We start from the raw sequence: 13,469 nt of genomic DNA, 5'->3' as shown, positions 1-13,469 counted from the left end.
TGTTTTCCTATCCTAGTTAATCTAAAAAACTCTCTGAGTAACATTCAAAATTCAAAATTTAAGACCGCGTTATTGATCAGGCCAATAATACCAACCCTCTAGACTCAGTTACTAACTCGAGCAAAAGGTCAAACGCTCAAATAAGACAGGCCGCATAAAATCTGTTATGCCATACGGGAACAGAAATAACAAGAACAAATTAAATGTTATATCTTAGAACTGACGTTACCGTAATAAAATATCAGTTATGAAATAATACTGGGTGTAAGATCCTCTTGAAAGACTATGTGGGGTCCTGTAAAAGCTGCTAGTAAAAAATATTTATTGCCAATAAATGGTGGCCGCTGTATCGTTACAACGATCTGGTGGGCTTGCGGCAGTAAATTTAATTTGGCCATTGATCGACCGCGGTGATACAGCATACATACATACAAGGTCGTGTATGTGAAGCTCAAAGTAAATGGTTTTTGGGTGATGAAAAACATAGTAAAAAAAAAAAACTGTCGAGCTCACTTTAAATCTTCAGAGTGTTAGCGGAGACTTACGACTGCATGTTGCAAAACGAAACGTTACATAAAAGGAACTATAAAAACCAGGAAATTAATAATCATAGTATGTCAGTTGGAGTATAGTGAACACAGCTACTCACATTCCATTTGTACTACAATAGATTTCCCCGGAGAACTCTTAGGAATATATTATTTTTTGAGAAGTAAGGGGTCGTAAGTCAAACAAGTTTGTGAACCGCTGGATTTGAGCGTATTTCCCGCGGGTGACTTGATTACTGGGCCGAATGTACTGTAATGTACTCGTACTCGATGCTAGCGTAACGCGTGTCTGTTCTATGAAATGCGTATATGATTACGTTTGTTTTTAGTAGCCAAGTAAAATTGATTGGGCTAACCATTCGATTTGAGTTGAAGGGCTTTTTTTAATCTGTTTGTTTTTAGCGTTAACATAGGTTAAATAACAATGAAAAAACAATGTAGTATAAAAATGGGTTACGTACTGCTCACAGTGCCCACCTCCTGCTTGTTTTTTGAATAGCACAATATTATTCAGCTTTGATTTAGCTTCTAAAATATTCAAGCATCATTATTCATTTACGTTTTACTTTACTTAATTGTTTTCTGCAGTGCGCAAAAAAGTGTGAAACTATTACAAAGTCAAGTCTCACTTCAAAAGTTCTTATTCGCACTTCACATGTTTATTTTACCCTCAATAAATTACTACGTAGCCTTCAATGTGACGTTTTTATTGTGACCTTAAAGTTAGGAAAAACTTTGCTAGTGTACTCGAAAAGTGTCATTTATGAATTTACGACACTAATATTTTCTGCCACCCTACTTAAGTGGAGTCTTCAGATAGAATAGTTTAGTTTGACATATGCCGTTAATGCGTCTCCTTTATAAGAGATAGAAACTTATGATTGCTTTTACGAAAAAGTTTCTTCATACGCTCGCATATGTAAAAAGAGGGAACAAAATATTGGGATGTGGGAAGTGGTAATAAAACTGCAATATAAGTGAACAGCGGCGATGATCGCGTGCCAACTATATGCAACGTGGCGCAGGCATTCACCGTGATTAATGTGGCCTCACTACAGGGAATCGCGCAGAAGAACAACATACGGGTTATTGATGATATCACATTTTTGGCACAGTAAAAAACATTAAAGAAAAACAGATAAAATCAAGTTTTAAATAACCCACTTAAGTCCGTGTTTTGCGTCAAAACACGATTCTACCATTCAAACTTCACAAACAGTCCGCCATGACAATGACAGCGGTTAATTGTGTTGCTGAAATAATCAAATAATTCCCGTCTTAACTTTGTTAATGGATATTCCAATAAACAAGCCTATGCCAACTCCAGAGGAATAGTTTCAAGAACGCAAAACAAACATCTTACCTTTCATGGAAGTTAACTACTTTAGGCTCGACGGTAGCAAAATTGTAAATCTTGCTATAAACTTGTAACAAATTCTATCATCCCCCGACCTTATAGCCCTTGTTTGCTTCGTTTTATGTATTTTAACCGTCGTAAATGAGATGTTAATCCGAGGCACCATCAACCTGTACAAACTTCTGTTATTAGGGTATTACCCTCCCCAATTAGGGGGAATAACCTGGTTTATTAATATTGCTAATCATTTCTCACTCTTATTGTAGCGTGGTATTTCGAATGAGAGACTGTAGGTGGGTACTTACTGCATTATGTACGCGTAATAGGTTTTGTGTGTTCGCTATGTGGAATCTGCCGCATGATGACGGAATTTCCTTTCATTGTAATGGTGACATAATATTAGTTTCTGAAATGAGCTCGATCGATTTACAACATTTGATCTGTTTTGTTGGTGTAGTGTTATATAATAGTGACAGGTTTGTAAGTAAAAAAATATTGGCCCCATCAAAAAAAAATTAAGTATAGTCGTCATCTGTATAAGTGTGCAACAAGTACACAGTTACATCCTTAAAATGTCTGTACAAAACCAAACCAACAAACAAACAAAATTCATTTCACCCAAAAAGAGACCACACATTCAAACTTCCAATATGCGAAAAACTTTCCTTCTCAATGGCCATATTCAGTGACAAAGTCCTAATCTGTGGCAGAGGCTATGTTAGTCCCCTCGAAAGCGGCAAGGGTGTTAATACGATCTAAATGAACCGTAAAACTTTAAGGCTCATGGCTAGTAATTAAAGCGCTCTGGCTACAGCGCAGAGCTCCGTAAATTTTCAATACAATTTTCGACACGACACATTTTAATCATGTTAAGAATAGATCGATGGAAAGGTGCGGCGGCAACATAATATTATATTATTAAAGGTATTTTTAAATGTTCCCTTCTATTTATAAAATTTTACAACAAAAAAGTACCTACAAATAAGTAAGTTTGGGATCTATCTTATTATTCCAATAATGACGACAATTTTGAACTTTAACTTTAGAAACTGATTGAAATACTTTACATTTTGAAAGGAACTAAATCTGGACTTCAATTTCTAATCTTGATAGTTTATTCGTCCGATCAGAAAAGTTTGAAATTGCCACAGACCTTTATAAATTCCATATTTATCCCTCAATATTAAATACTTGCCATTTTAGCTAGTCAAAGGAAAATGCTCAATTGCTTAGGTCAAAGAGAAGTCAAAAAGATCATAATGTTTTGTCGATAAAGAAGTAGTATTTCGTTATTACTATGATTCCTTCAACCTTTTTGGTTGTCAATGTAATTCACCTATATTCGTTTATGAACAGTTATATTAGACCAACAAACCCACAAATTATACTTCCTGCACATGTCATAATTTATCGCGACAATTAAACAAACAGTGACGCATTAACTCATAAGTTCAAACACAGTATCTTCAAAGTAAATTCACTTAGAGAATAATGGAAAAGATTATCATTGCCTGAAAAACATCGCCAAGTCGGGCTCTAAAGAGTTATTCATACTGTAATCTTTTATTTCCCGGGAGTGAACGGGAGTTACAGCGATGGAGATTTGCAGATTCCTTCAAGAACGTAGCGTAGCTTTGTTTCGAAGGGAATTACCTCGAGAGGGAGTGTTGTTTAACAATAAATGCGGCTGTCTCACGCAGCGACTGATTATACAATATTTTATCTTCTGTAGTTGTTAAAGTGTTGTCGGACGCAGCGATTATGTTCACCATTGTATTAATAATTGTGTCGCCAGCACCTGTAGCTATCTGTATTTCCACTAATTAATTCATGTAATTTATAACGCTCGGGGAAATATCTAGCTAATGATACTGCCTGGTAACTTAATTGCTCATCGATGGGAATATTTAATATAAGATTCTAAGTAATGCACGAGTAAACTGTGTCAGACGGTGATGTATGAATATTTTGAGTCAATAAGAATTTCTACGAAATTATAAAATGAAACCAGAACATAAAACTAAATTGTGTACATAATATTTATTGCAAATTACGATGGAGAATTTATGAAAAAGGAATCGAATATGTATATGCAAAATTGCAGTTTCCCTTTACTCTTTTCATGATAAAGGATATGAATCCAACAATCATGGCTTCCATTTCACTAAAAAGTCTACAAGGTAGCAGAAAAAAATGCTAAAGCATTGAAATAAAGCTTCGTCTGACCGAGTGCAACGGCTCGCACGTAATAGCCTCGTTACTTTTATGTTTCTGGTTCATAAACCATGCTCCCTTAGCGCTCTCGTACACTGGAAACTTTTAGTCGGCCGACAGTTGGTTTTTATTATTTGGGCTCATAAATTAGTATGAAGGTGAATGATAGTACACATAGTTCAGAGATCAGGTGTTAGGTCGATATCAGACCGACTGAAAGCTTTGATAGAAATCGACCTTTTCTTTACAAAATTCTTGTCAATCATCGCATAGGGCCAATTGTCGGTCGACTGTGTGCAGGTAAAGTTAGGGCCCTCGCACACTACAAACTTTTTGTCGGTCGATTTTTTTGGGCTCATAAATCAGTACGAAGATGAATGGAAGTACACCTACACACGTAACAACGGTCAGATTTGTTCGGTATTAGACCGACTGAAAACTTTTATGGATACCTACTTCTACGATTTTCTTTAAAAAATTCTTGCCATCTATTGGGCCAATCGTCGGTCTACTGTTTAGTCTGGAGTGTGCCAGTATTCCTAACGTAAGTCTAGCAACGAGACGTATCCACAGATGCCTCAAGATTCTGTTCAGATCCGATCCGAGGATATTGATGTTTATTCTAAAAGCTTTGTCAGTATATTCTTTAGCAATATATCTTCTTCGTGAAGTATGTTTTTGATATCAGATATTCGTATTTTTAGGTACGCTTGTTATGTGAAGCTTTTAGTGTTGTTAAGACGTATGAATTATGCTTTCCTTTTTGAATGAATAAACATGCATCATTTGGTATACTGCAGGGAGCAGCTAGTATAACATGATTTCGATGTAAATATGATTTCATTAATCGAATATACCTCGCACCAATATTACGATACAAGGAACTGACACGGCGTTCCAATTTACGTCGCTTATTCCGCTAGGTGGTGTTGATTCAGGAATGTAGTCAATGTAACTACATAGGTATGTTTGAGATCTTAAATTAAGGAAATCTTATTAGGAAATTCCGACATGTGTCGCAGCTAAAAGCCGGGGCGAGGATCCTGTGAGCCTAATGAACGTGCTCAAAATTTATAACACCCTTAACCTTTTAGTTACTTTGCAAGTAAATTGGACCTCAAACGCGCTTACCTTAATGGGCGATAACTTGCCCATGTTGTGTGTATATCACAAGTGGAATTTTCGTAGTACATCTATCTGGCTTTGAACTTGAACGACTGTTTTAAAAACTTGCCTAAACTTATGTGGATTCACCGTCCTGTGGTAATTGCTTGTCATTACTGCTACTACTTGAGTATATAAAAAAAAATGTCCAGAATCTACGTTGTTCTAGTTGATGTATAAAATTTAATCACAAAATCTTAAACGGGGGACGGAAAATCACGTATAATAATATATGTATAACGTAACAAGTGCTTAATCTATTTGTAATATTAGGTGCTGAATATTCAAATGTTTACAAGCGTGATGTCGCGCGTGATATTGCTATGAAAACCCATTAAATAAAGGCTGATGGGAATACGTGTACTTATACGAAAGGAAGCTCCAAGTTTGTATGAAATAAGACCATTAAATTACAATAAATATTTTATTTAAAACTTAAACTTAGAATATTAAAAAAAGGAAATAGACAAATAGGTTCATGTACCAAAGACAAAAAGTCTCCTTAACAATATTTTTTCATAAACAGAATAATAAAGACTCAATTTAGGTATATCTAAATTGGGCCCTTTACATTCTCAATTAAAAAAAAAAACTTCATACATTAATTCTTTAGCTAATAACCTTAGCGGTTATCAGTTGAACTAAAGCGAAGATGATCAAAGTGGCAACTGCTGGCTGGAAGGTGGATGCTCCTCCAGTGACACTCCTAATCCAGGTAGTGTAGTTGGAAACCCGAGTGTATACTTCTGGGAACGGTAGGCTTGCGCAGCTGTTGTGGACGGAGAGAATACCGGTGAGTCCGCCTTGGCATACCAATGGGTTGCCGATGTCACCCTGTGAGGGAAAGGATTTTTAATTAAGTTAACGTGGTTTGAAAATACTTAATTAAAATGTATGGGTTTTACAGGAGAAGTACATAAAAGGATTAGTTACTTTGGACTTTATAAGGCTTATAGGGTTTAGCTAATGGATCTATTATTGCCATAACGAACGATTTTATGCAAACTGTGCAATTTATTTGTAGCACTTTTCGAAGAAATGCTGGAAATATCTACCATGTAAACTGAAAGATTACATGGGTTATTTTATGTCAAAATATAGAAAAAAAGTACGAAAAATGCTTAATAACAATATGGAGCCAGGGTTTTATCCTTAGGATACGCCCACTCCACGCGTGACATTTTTTTAAGTAAAGTGCTGATCCCTAAATAATTGGGATTCAGGAGTACTGAAAGAAAAATCTAAGGGATTTATTCTTTCAATCATTCAGTATATTATAAAAGTTCCTTTTTAATATCTTGGATAGAAGAATATGTAAAGTTCAATGATATAAATATAATAATTTACGGGAGTTTCCATAGTTAAAAATTATGAATTTAAAATTAAGAATTAATCAGATTAAACTTTTATAACAGCAAAACTCATATGTTAAAAACTAAAATAAGAAACGTTGCTATTTACGATTCGAACATACCTATATGTTAACATAGCACGAGAATGTTGATACAAATTAAAGTCAAGAAATAGAACTGTCATAAAAGTTACAATAAATAGATATATACGTTATTTAATGCTTATAAGTTGCACAAAACCATCACATCACAAAAGAATTGTGATGTGATGGTTAAAAAAATGAAATTGGTAGTTACCATGCATCCAGCAGATAAGATGTCGTAGGAGGTTGCGCAAAGCATAGATGGCAGAATGTTGGGCGTGCCTTCCAGAGAGCTGTATTGGAAGGTGCACAAGTTCTGGTTGTAGATATACTTCGAAGCGTACCTCAGATTGACGCTAGCCTGAAAGTGAACAAATAAATATATTAGCTTGTGTTTGAAATAATTTGCTACTACAATTGTAGCTGCATGAAATATATAGGTACCAAATACAAAGTATTAGTGTAAATACTTTTTGTATCCTTAGATATGATGTGTTTTTTTTTTTACATTTTACTTACTTCCATTTAACCAGAGATATGTACGATTCTATCTACAATGTGTAACTACACTGAAATTATTTAGGTACTTCTGCATTTATTTAGATATCTTGATAAAAAATAAACAATACACATTATTTTAATGCAACTTACAGAGGCTGAGTTATTTTGAGCTCCCCATCCGACGACGTTGCAGATAGTGAAGTCAGCTGGGTCGAAGGTCGCTGATGGCAAGGAGATTGGAGTCACAGCATGAGCGGGGAATGCACTTACAAGCTGAAAAAATATATTCACTATAACCTACTTCCGTAAGTAAATAAAAGAATCTTGACGTACCTATGTAAGTGCAATATTATTTTAGGTATGATTAATATAATATATCTATAAATACATATCCATATAAGGATATGGGGTTATAGTACATTATATCAATGGCATATGAAGTATGAATATGGATCGAATAAAAAAAAACAATAACTCTTACTGAGTCATTTAATTACTGCATTAGTGGTTTTAACTGTTATTCTGTCCAGCAATATAGTACCCAACCCAAAAAAACTATTGATTAAGCAGAAATTCGTAGAAAGCTTTATCACGTTTACGTTATCAACTCATTATCAAAGAGCAAAGACAACAAAAATCATGTCATATTAAAGTATTAGTCATTAGTTTGATATAATTGATGAGTGTGTTGGAAAATTTATTGTTGATGCTTACAATGATATCGTTTTGCAAATAAACTTTTATAGGCTTTGCAAATACAGTTAAGTCATGTACTAGAAGTGATCTATTCTCTATGAAATCGCAATAGCCTATAAACGTATGTAGGTAACTACATATATCGAGACCCTCTCAGCAGCTCTAAGAACATTTGGTACCGGGGTGGGTCTTTCTCGCATCGGTATATCTGACTTTTGACCTACAAAAGGGCGATGTCCACACAAGTTAGCAAAAACTCCCAGAAATACTGATTTTTCCTCCTGTTTGGTTCCATTTGAAGTGAACCTAGGTTTTCAGTACACACTTACCGTGATAATAGCAAGATTGTTGGCCAAAGCAGGGTATCCCGTGTAGCTGGGGTGCACAGTAAAGTTAGCGGGTGTTCTGATTAAATCGGCATTAGTATCGTTTGTTAGAGAAATTGAACCAGCAAACACCCTGTATTGGTTTGGTATTATCTGCCCCTGTGACCTGCAATAAAACAAGAATATTTGTAAAAAAAATAGAAACGTATTGTCATTTTCATCAGTTCAATGTTACACAGCCTGTTCCATCAAATAAATCTTGACGTTAGCTTTTAAGTTTAAATAAAAATAAAAAGGAGAAATTGCAAACAAACAATTCGAAATAAGGAAATTCATAGCAGAAATACTTTTAAATATGTCTTTTACATTGACAATCCGGTTAAGGAAATCTAAAACTATAATTTTATTAACCCCCGACGCAAAAACGACGGGGTGTTATAAGTTTGACGTGTCTGTGTGTGTGTGTATGTGTGTGTGTGTGTGTGTATGTGGCATCGTAGCTCCCAAACGGATGATCCGATTGTAATGCGGTTTTTTTTGTTTAAAAGGTATGACAGTCGGGAGTGTTCTTAGCTATGTTTGGTGGAAATCGGTTCAGGTCTTCAAGGTCATCAGCTCGTTTGCTAGATGTGATAGGAATGTTACACGCTCAGTTTACTTGCAAGTATATGTGGGATCTGAAATTTGAAACACTAATGCCTTTTGGAACCACTGAGCTGGTCTGCTGTTAGGGCTCGAAGGTAGGAGACGTAACCCTGAACTGCCTTTTAGTAAACCCATCGAGTTTGGGCTCGTTGAATTTGTCTTGACGAGTTCTCTTCATGTTTCTGATTGACGAGAACCTGATGCTGGAAATGGGATGTGGCGGATGAAACCCTGGAATGCCGGAATGAAACGGATAAACCGATTTATATTTTTGCTGAAAATCTAGAATGTCCAAAGGTTAATCTTTATTGTTTCTCAATCTGTGCAATTCTCCCAGAGCCAGTTTGTCATGAGGATTGTTAAACAGCTTCCTTTGGCCGAGATCGCATATAGCGACCCCATCTTAAGATAAAATAAATTAAAGGAAAGAAGGAAAAATTAAGGAGCTCCTTTAAAAAACATGAAATAAAATTAAATTATAAATTTAAAAAAACCCCCGACCCAAAAAAAGTACGCAATAATTATGACAAAAGGTTAAAAACGCTAAACCCTATAAAAAGCAAAAAATAACTTTTAACACTACGTAAACTAAATTTTGACGTGTCGGGGGACCGCTTTTTACCTACATAAATCAAATGATACCTACCTAATTACAACATTCGTTTAAAAAAAAACACGTATCTAAAGTAATGAATTAGAGCGGTCCCCCGACACGACAAAATTTAGTTTACGTAGTGTTAAAAGTTATTTTTTGCTTTTTATAGGGTTTAGCGTTTTTAACCTTTTGTCATAATTATTGCGTACTTTTTTTGGGTCGGGGGTTTTTTTAAATTTATAATTTATATCTAATCAATTAATATAATTCCGTTGTACGTTACATTAACTAGCTTCTTAGATAACATGTGAAGATAGATATCACTAAGTTAATCAGATAAGTTCACAGAATCTTAGCAAAGTTACCAGAGTCACTGAAAGATTTATTACTTCGCACACAGTTTAGTCAACGATGTAGAATGTTAATAGGGTAAAAGAGAACAGTCAATTGTACAAGTATTAAGAATTAATTCATCTTTATTTGTTCCCGCGGTTTCCCGTAATGAATTAATTTCTCAGACTCTAGAGTCTAGACTATCTGTGGAGTTTTTAAACCGTTTCAGTCGTTTTGCAGTGACAGACAGACTTACATAGTTACTTTCGCATTAATTATTTGGGTAACGATTATCCTTTATTTATGTATTATAGGCATTACCTACTTTGTTCATATGAATCATTGATATTTAAAATAATCATCGTTAGTCTCCACATCGCTATTGAGTGGGAGCGTGCCCAAAAGTCTTTCAGCATTGTCACGCTTTGTCCAAGGTAATGGCCAGCCCTTTGATCATGGGAAGCGACAGCCGCTTAGATACCTATTATGTAAATAGAAAAAAAAGTAGTACAACTGACCCTCTTGGCTGAATGCAAGAAGCCGCAGTCAAGACATGTTGATACGTGATCAAAACACCTCCACACGCGTGGCCCCTGGTGTACTCATTTAGCAGATTAATTTGCTGCAGTGATACCTGAAACAAGATTATTCATATAAATATTGATAAGAATTGTTAAGTCATAGAACAAAGTCCACTTTAAGGAGTGTATTTCGTATTTTTTTAATCTTTTTTTTTCCTTTTAACAAATGCATTCCAAACCTTTAAAATGCTGTATATAAGTTTTTCTTTATTTACCTATACTAAGGAAAATTAAATATGTTCCTATGGGATGGAATCAAGATAATTTGTATGGTCGCCACTTATTAGTTGAAAAGTTTGCAGCCTGTTGCATATAGCGTTTACCTACTATGAAGTGGACTATCATATACCAATGTGCTATTTTAAATAATTTTAAACGTATAATATGTAAAGGATTTTGTATTATTGCGTTGCAATATTAAAGATTATCGTAATTGATTAGGAGTTCAACGAAAAGTAAATTACTTCTATCATATAAATAGTATTGACGCAGTTTTGTACATAATCTATCAGTGCTAAAAATAATAAGCTGCAAGTAATTATGATAAATTCAGGAACAATAATTAAATTAGTTATTACACAATGTTATCACCTAATCAAATATGATTTTACTGATAACATGGAAACAAAAAAAAAATACTTTACGAATATTAATAACGCTTAATCAGCTTTACTATTTTATCAGTTGAGTCACGTTTTTCAGAAAGTGGCCTTTGAAACAAAAGAATTCTTTTTCGATAAGATTTTTTCGGGGTTTTCTGTAACACCCTTCTAACTTTTAGGCACCATTGAGTCGGCCATATTACTTGACGTAGGTACGATTCGATCCCTTTATTACTCTAGTTGTTTTAGGTACAATTGAATCCACTTATCTTGGCCAACCTTACTTGGCCATTTTTCGTCTAATAAATTGTTGTTGGAAATACAAATTAAACCTTTCCTCAGTAATAAAAGTATTAATGCGCTTATTCGACCAGTAACATAACAGTGTATAATTGAAACTTTGTACTTTGTACGTTTGATTTTTTGCTGATTATGCGTGTTCTGATGATAAACAACTTGGACTTTTATGACTTGGACATTAATGAGATTCTGAACTTAAAACCTTTCAGGGTCTTGCACCTGTAATATTACATATTGTTATTTGGTAAGTAAAAAGATACCTAAAGTTATTTAAATATGTAAGCAGACAGATACGAAAATATTAATACATCGAAGATAATAAATAATTGATATCCAGCAGATTAACGTGATAAAGAATGAATACTTATAAATGTTTTTTGTTTCAAAATATGGAATATATAATGTTATTTTGGACCAAAGTCTTTAAGTACTAAATGGCACCTATAAGTACCTAAATTACGATTACCACACTAACCTAATAGATAACTTTTATGTGGCCATAAAGATACAATACTAGTTTGTAACTGTCAAATCCATGATAAGATTTCAGTGCCGGGCTTGGCACTATTTTGTCGAAGTAAATGCTATTATTTTGTCTAAATAAAATAGGTATTTGTGGTATTTTTGTATTTGATAAGAATTATATTATCATGAGAAGGTCATTTGCAAAAAAGATAAACAACCGAAACAGGTAAATGTTCGAAAACAATAAATCAGTTATATTACTTTCATACATGTCGTCGCCTGCCTAGTCTTTTACTAAATATGTCAGGGTTGCCCGACACTGAAAGCACTGGTACTCAGCTGAATCCGGTTAGACTGAAGGCCGATCCCAACAAGATTGGGAAAAGGCTCGGAGGATGATGTCAGGGTTGCCTGTAGGCTTTCAGTCTAACCGGTTGCAGTTGAGTGCCCGTGTTTTAATAGGAACGACTATCTATCTGACCTCCTCAACCCAATCAGCAGAGCATCACAATTCCTCTTGATAGGACTAGTTTTCAAGCTTTCTCCTCAAAATTAAATGAGCTTTTTCAAAAACACAGGAGCTTTTCATGACAAGATACTTGACCTTGTAATCAATTGCTTTTACAAGAGATTGTGGTATTGGTTTTGAGTATCTTATGGAATAAAGCCACCTAGGTAAACGTTGGAATTTAAATAAAATAAGCGAATTGCAAGAGTGACCGAGTTGTGGTAAGCACGGAATCCTTTGGCACGCCCGTCCGGATTCCAGAACAAATTCCCTTATACCTTTTTGATATTGTCATCGTGACATTTTTTTATTAAATAGGTGAAAGTGGTTCTACCTTGAAAGTGGTGTTAAAAGGCATATAGTGTGCATTTTTGTAAATAATTAATCAATATCTTATCAACTTACTGCATATGGAAACTGATTCACTAACGCGTTACCTCCGCCCGAAATTCTGGCTGTTGATTCGAAACTGATTGCAGTTGCTCCTGTAAAAAAAATAACAATTACAATCCTATGTTTCGGTATGTACTTAATAATCATTCAAAAAATAAATCTTTAATAAATATTTTATAAAACTTTTCATTAAGGTAATTTAACAACAAAAAATTACTTAAAATAACTTGTAGAAGCTTTTTACTTACCGCAAACAGCGAGAGCGAACAAAATCACAATCTTTTCCATATTTTCAGTGAACACTACGCGACGATTCTGAACTCTGATTACACACAACTAAGCTTACATAGGAGAGACAAAGCGTATCGAAAAAATTAACAGCGCTTTATCTAATCTTTTCAAAGTAAACTTGCTATGTTATCAATATATATCGTATACTATCTATATCGTTATCGACATTTATCATACACATTGACCAAAAATATGGCCACCATTTTCCTGTTACGACACTCGTGACTCATGTTTTGTGTAATTTTATTGAACTTCGAAATAGTTTTACGATTGCTATCATTATTTTATTCACGTTTATGTCGGGTTTATGACTCAGAAAGTTTGTTCGTGGAATTTTTCGGACACACCGGAACTATAGCTTGAGGAAATCTGATAACATTATAATCTTATGCTACAAGAAGAAAATGTTGACTTAGCGTAGAAAACCACGCCTTCTTTTTACGCTCGAATAAACTAATAAGAAAAAGCCTCAGTCTGGTTTCAGGCTTTTTGATTCTTTACCACAACACATGGGT

The 13,469-nt window shown here is 34.6% G+C and overlaps 1 protein-coding gene across 1 annotated transcript; it reads right to left on the bottom strand.

Annotated features, from left to right (window-relative positions):
• Positions 1-5,693: 5,693 nt before the first annotated feature.
• Positions 5,694-13,069, bottom strand: LOC110384039 (granzyme M). The gene is made up of 7 exons (XM_049838721.2): positions 12,912-13,069; positions 12,676-12,755; positions 10,333-10,448; positions 8,245-8,407; positions 7,370-7,492; positions 6,933-7,079; positions 5,694-6,117 (listed from the first exon to the last, which is right to left on the bottom strand). The coding sequence occupies exons 1-7, from the start codon at positions 12,949-12,951 to the stop codon at positions 5,893-5,895; spliced, it is 894 nt and encodes a 297-aa protein (XP_049694678.2). The 5' UTR covers positions 12,952-13,069; the 3' UTR covers positions 5,694-5,892.
• Positions 13,070-13,469: the final 400 nt, after the last annotated feature.

The sequence above is a fragment of the Helicoverpa armigera genome, chromosome 12 (assembly GCF_030705265.1).
Source record: "Helicoverpa armigera isolate CAAS_96S chromosome 12, ASM3070526v1, whole genome shotgun sequence".
NCBI classification, from domain to species: Eukaryota; Metazoa; Arthropoda; class Insecta; order Lepidoptera; family Noctuidae; genus Helicoverpa; species Helicoverpa armigera.
The sequence above is the reverse complement of the archived record's forward strand: the minus strand, read 5'-3'. Positions and strand labels throughout refer to the sequence as shown.